Here is a 6,461-nt window from a genome sequence, read left to right as displayed (position 1 = left end):
TAATGTATGCTAGATGATACAGTTTGTAAGGAAGAAAAAGAAATCAGAAAAAGTTCAAATATAACAACAATACATTAAGTCTTATATCTTATACTCTAGAATCAATTGTTTAAAAGATCAAAAAAGGAAATTATGTTAGGTTGTACTTTGAATCTTCTTGCACCATTTATTTCTATCAACAACAACCTTGTCATCTAATTCCTTAACCATTATATCATTTTTTTATTATTTGCATTCATGTATTTTGTGGTCAACCTTTAGAGTTTTTGATCTCTTATAGATCTAGAGACTCAATTCTCTTAAATGGTGCATAGCTAGGCCTACGTTTCACATGTTCAAATCATTTCAAATAGCCTTCTCTCATCGTTTCCTCAATTTGGACAACCCCTAATTTTTTTCGAATCTCTTTATTTTTTATTTTGTCTATTCTAGTATTACCATACATCTATCTAAGCATCTTTATTTTTACTACGTTCATTTTCTTCTCAAAGAAAAAGTTTAAATATAAATAACTTAAAAGTATGAGTAAATACTCTTAATTTACTATCAATAGTTTAGCAAGTATGAGTAAATATAAATATATGCTAGATGATACAATTTGTAAGGAAGAAAAAGAAATCAGAAAAAGTTCAAATATAACAACAATACATTAAGTCTTATATCTTATACTCTGGGATCAATTGTTTAAAAGACCAAAAAAGGAAATTATGTTAGGTTGTACTTTGAATCTTCTTGCACCATTTATTTCTATCAACAACAACCTTGTCATCTAATTTCTTAACCATTATATCATTTTTTATTATTTGCATTCATGTATTTTGTGGTCAACCTTTAGAGTTTTTGATCTCTTATAGATCTAGAGACTCAATTCTCTTAAATGGTGCATAGTTAGGCCTATGTTTCACATGTTCAAATCATTTCAAATAGCCTTCTCTCATCGTTTCCTCAATTTGGACAACCCCTAATTTTTTTCGAATCTCTTTATTTTTTATTTTGTCTATTCTAGTATTACCATACATCTATCTAAGCATCTTTATTTTTACTACGTTCATTTTCTTCTCAAAGAAAAAGTTTAAATATAAATAACTTAAAAGTATGAGTAAATACTCTTAATTTACTATCAATAGTTTAGCAAGTAATAATAAGTTTAAATCATAACTTTTTGTACTAATGCAAGTATTAAAACTAAATAATAAATATATACAATATATATTAAGTCAATATTTCTAAAATATTCTCAAAATTGTTTAGTTCATGATAAAATAGTACATATTAAGATAAGTTTTATTGATGATTTGATTAAATTATTAATGTATGTGCTTTCATATCTGTTAACAAAATACATTGCATATAAAAAGATTGAAAATTTTGAAGTGCTCTATCATTAATGGAAGTAATAAACTTTACATATATTTCTATTTTAAAGTATATAATTTTGAGTAAAAATTTTGTTATATATATGATAAAAGTAATGAGAACAAATTTATTAAATAAAATTTATAAAAATTAAACAAGCAATAATTTTTAAAAAATATTAAATTCACAATAATTATCTTTGTATTCCTCATAAAAAATTTCTTCTATTGAACAAAAACATGATATATTTTTAATTGTTTCTTTATTTTTATAATTGTAATTCAATAAGATTTTTTTATATTTTGATGTCAATCAACTTCTTTATTTGAAAAGAGTAAAAAATAATATAAGGTGTCATAACAACTTAAAAAATGTTTAACTCTATATTATCTTCTTAAATGAGTATGAATTACGATATCTCTTTAAATGAAATATTTGAATTGTTTTTTCAACCCATATAATAGCAATTTGATCAACATATGAGTAATTATAAACTCATTAATTTAGATTAATATTTTTGTAATAAGAATTTTAAAATTCTAAAAAAAAGATATATCATTTAATCTCTTTGTAAGATTTGGATATAAAATTTTTTTTCTAGAATTAGTATTAGTATCTTTATCACTTTTGCACTTAAATTTTTATTGTATTGTGTTCTTATTCTGTTTGACAATTTATTACTAGTACATAAAATTATAACTAAAACAATATGAATTGATAAATTCAAATTTGAAACAATTCAAAACTCAAATTGAGTATAAATAAATTTTTTACTCATTTTAAATTTTAATTTAATTAAAAATAATATAATATACATACTTATAAAAATAAACTAACTTAACTTGATTTCAATTTATTTTAAAAAGTAACAACTTAGTAATTATTTAAAACTCAAAATTATTGAACATAACCAAAATCCGAATTGAAATAGTAACCCAATCAAAATCTAGTATTTCTTATTTATCTTTTATTACAATTTAAAAATTTCTTATTTAAAACTTTTTTCCTTTCATCTTCAATATCTTATTTTTATTATTTTTATGGTTGAATTAATTAATTAATTTGAAGAGTATTTCTAAAATAAAATTGTAATTATAAGTAATTGAATTTATTTCTTTTTATTTGATTTAAGACAATTTGAATCCAGCTTTTGAAACAAAGAAAAGTATGCACCAATTATTGAGTCAAATTTACATAACTGCATAAGTGAATGAGTACATTATTAATAGAAGTAGATAATAAAACTTGATTTGACCTAATTGGTCACTGATTCTAAATCTAAAATCCAACTTGAAATTATGAAAAGTCAAAATTTAAAATAATTAAAATATTAAATACACAATTAAATAAAGATTTATCAAATGAATTTTACTAATGAATGCCTTTGAATCACTTTTAAGTTTAGTTAAATAATAATTTATAATAATATTTTTATGTTAAATGTAATAGTGATAATTAATTTGATGAATTTCAATTATTTTCAACAAATATTACTTAATATGGCAACCTTAAAAGTTTTGATATAACGGTGAATATTTTTCAACTAACATAAAAGAGAAAATGGATGACTATATAATGTTTTTCCAAATAAAAGAGTTTCATATTAATTATAAAGATATTTAAAATCAATATATTAGTATATTTTTTATTGAAACATTATATAACATTATCATTCTTTGTCATATGAAGAAAATAGAGTTATACATAACTAATCAATCTTTTGTCTCATTTTTCTATTTAAGATAATCATGGATCGGTGTTTCAATCAATTGAATGTAATTGTACATTATGTCAATTAAAAACTTAAATTTTCTTTTACTTAAAAATTTTATTATACATAAATTTTGAGTATATAAAAATAGTTAAATACATAATTTTTAGAATCAAAATAAAACAAAATAAATTCTTAACCTTGATACTTGTCATGTTCTCTTAAGAAAATTTCAATTCTAAGAATAACAAACTTGTTCTGCTATACTTATACAATTTATAATGATTTTATTTTTAGTAGTACAAATATAAATTTTCATAAATGAATGTAACTTTGGTATAAACACATTAAAAAAATAGTTCCAATTAGTTTCAATGAATTTTGTCACACCTCAACAAAATTCATCAAAAATAATTAATTTTACTTCATTTATAATTTTTTACTTAGAATAATTCATATTAGATTGTTTAACCATCTGAATGATAAAAAAGTAAGCATTTTAATACAATTGAGAAATATTAAATAATCTTGATATATAAATTAATCATATATATATGCATGTTAAGATAAAAATTGAGAAAAAATTAAATTAATTATTGTTTCAATTAAAATGAATAATTCTTATGACAATTTGATGAGATCCAATTCTGATCGCCTCTTGAATCATCTAACTCTACATGTAGAAAGTCTAATTAAAGTGTTCAATGAATCACATAGTACTAATTTTGGGTAAAAGGGGTGCAATCAATTTGATATTAGTTTTTATTCTTTGGAATAACAATTATAAAATTTTAGAAAAAAAATACAAAAGAGAAATTAATTATAGAAGTCAGATTAAATTGTAAGAATGATATATTAAAAAATTGTTTAAAGGGAGTAAAAAAATTTAATTATGTTATTAATGATCAAATGATTAACTCATAAAACATATAAATAATAAAATCATTAACATATATATATAGTTAATATATTAAAAAAAAATTGATAGGCAAAAACTAGAAAAAATAAATATACTTAAATGATTTAACTATAATTATCTTTAATGAATTTATTGATCAACATAAATTACATATAGAATTGCTTTTTCAACAATTAAATAAATAAATTTCATACACATTAAATTTTATCTTATTCTATTTGTATTTTTATTTGATGTGAAAAATCGTTCTACTAATACAAAGAAGTCTAATAATAATAAAAAAATCATTTAAATTAAATTTTATAAAAAAAATTACTAATGGTATTTTAATCAATCACTTTTAAAATTTTTTAGAAATAAAATTTTATTAAAAGTATTTTAATCAATCTCTTTTTTAGTCTAATAATAAAAAAATATTTAAAATTTATAAAAACATTTATTAAGTATATTTTAGTCAATCACTTTTAGTAATTTTAGAATTAAAATTTTAAAATTTTAGGTAATTTAATTTCACATAAACTCTTTTTTTTTTTAATTTTAGTTGATTTAAATTAAACTTAAATAAATTAATAAAAATTATATATTTAAGGATAAATTTATTTATTTAAAAATTTATAAAAATATTTAGGTTGATCACTATTAATATTTTTGAAATTTATACTTTTATATATAGATAATATTATGAACTAAAATTCGACCAGGCATAATTCTCTACATAGTTTTGTTTGCCATGTGATAGATGAAGTATAATTTTTGTTGTTCTTTCTTCTTTCTTTTTTCACTTCTATGCTTTTATCATTTTCCTTCTTAACCTTGTCATTCCTTCTTCCTTTGTTGTGATGCAAATAGGCTAGATTTGACCCATTCAGGCATTGCTTTGACACGAAGATGTCAGTTCATGGAGGAAGTGTTTATGAGTTGGACTCGGATTAAATTAATCATGATTTTAATTAATATTTAAAAAAATTTCTATTAAAATTTTATAATTATTTAATTATAGTAAAAATTTATGTATAAATCTATCGTTTATAAGGATAAATTTTATAATTTTAAATTATAATTAATCGATTATAATGCAATGATTGCATGTGCTTAGGGATATGCTTCCCTCATGCCGTTTAATTTTTATTTATCTTATATATGCAGCGCAGCATGCATGCCTTGCAAGGCAGGCTATGGCCCTATGGTTCCTTTGACCCTTGTCGCTAACCCCTTGTTAGGCCTTTTGTAGGATGGGCTGGAAAAAATTGAGCGAGCCCAAATGCCATCAATGAAGCAAATTAAAGAAGACATTGGTGGCAAAGGCATCTGTAGTGGCAGAAGCAAAGAGCAAAGAGAGAAATGGATGGGGTGAAGCAACTAGCGCTTCCAGTGCTGGGAATTGTAGCAGCAGCTGCTGTTACCTTTTATGTCGTTAGCTTTTCTGAGCTAAGAGAGGTACCTACCTTTCCCCTTTTTTTTTTTTTTTCTGTTCTTTTTTCCTTGACTATTAGTTTCATCTGTTTGTTTATTTTTGTTGAACAAATTATTTGACTATATTTGTAAACGTACAGAAATCATTTAGAGATTTAGAAGCTTCAAAGTATGAAAACGGAGGATTCGATTCTTCTCTAAGCTCTAGGAAAAGGCGTGCTAGAAGAAAAGCAGAGAAAGATGCCAAAACTTGACTCTAGTTTCACTAATGCAAAATTGCTTTTGCTTTTTATTTGTAAATTTTACAATTGCTTAATGGGATTCGAACAACCATGCCCTTTTTACATCAAAACAGACTTGATTTGGTTACTGTAAGTTGTATAATCCACACTCCAAGTATCTGTTAGTTTTATTTACTTTCAATGTTAGATGAAGCGCATCCATCACTAACACAATTTATAATTAAAGTAAAAATTGATTTAGATGTAGGCAAGAGTTTAATTTTATTAAATTCAAAATAAAAAAATTGGGGTCTGTGTCTTGTGCTTTCTGATGTCATCTTTCGGATTTTAATCCATGATCTATAGAGCAAGAGAAGAGAAAATTGCTATTTACTTCTCAAATTAAAGTTACAAAATCTAATAGATCGATGAATATATAAAGTTGAGAATTCTCTTAATATGTTAGTTAAAATTGATTCGTCCTAGTAAAGAGGTAAATATAGAATTAAATCTGAATTACATTTAACAATAATCATATTTTAAATTTGGATATATTATAACTTGATATTACAATAATTACTTATTAATTGATATTAATTAATATAATAAAATATTATTTACATTATTAATACTTACTAATCATCATATAAGTACCACCGATATGAGATAAATACAAAATTTACTACATTATTAATAATCATGATAATTTTAGATATTTTAGATATGATACGAAAATAATGTAAAAAACCTAAAAGTATTATTATTTAAAATTGACAAAAACTGTATATGAATTTGCAAAAATTATGTCGTAAAAATTTTCATATTTTTCATGTTATTAGAA

The 6,461-nt window shown here is 22.2% G+C and overlaps 1 protein-coding gene across 1 annotated transcript; it reads left to right on the top strand.

Moving 5' to 3' along the window:
- The first annotated feature begins 5,284 nt into the window (after positions 1–5,284).
- On the top strand, positions 5,285–5,827 carry LOC111306251 (uncharacterized). Its single transcript, XM_022904153.2, has 2 exons — positions 5,285–5,423; positions 5,540–5,827. The coding sequence occupies exons 1-2, from the start codon at positions 5,328–5,330 to the stop codon at positions 5,651–5,653; spliced, it is 210 nt and encodes a 69-aa protein (XP_022759888.1). The 5' UTR covers positions 5,285–5,327; the 3' UTR covers positions 5,654–5,827.
- Positions 5,828–6,461: the final 634 nt, after the last annotated feature.

The sequence above is a fragment of the Durio zibethinus genome, chromosome 21, assembly GCF_047325235.1.
Source record: "Durio zibethinus cultivar Kanyao isolate XHJ-2024 chromosome 21, ASM4732523v1, whole genome shotgun sequence".
NCBI classification, from domain to species: Eukaryota; Viridiplantae; Streptophyta; class Magnoliopsida; order Malvales; family Malvaceae; genus Durio; species Durio zibethinus.
This window is presented reverse-complemented; position numbering and strand designations above follow the sequence as displayed.

Excerpts from the sequence above, each read along its gene's own strand:
- LOC111306251 (XM_022904153.2), top strand. The coding sequence starts at position 5,328 with ATGGATGGGGTGAAGCAACTAGCGCTTCCAGTGCTGGGAATTGTAGCA. Across the intron at positions 5,424-5,539 it reads GCTTTTCTGAGCTAAGAGAG|AAATCATTTAGAGATTTAGA; the intron begins GTACCTACCTTT and ends GTAAACGTACAG.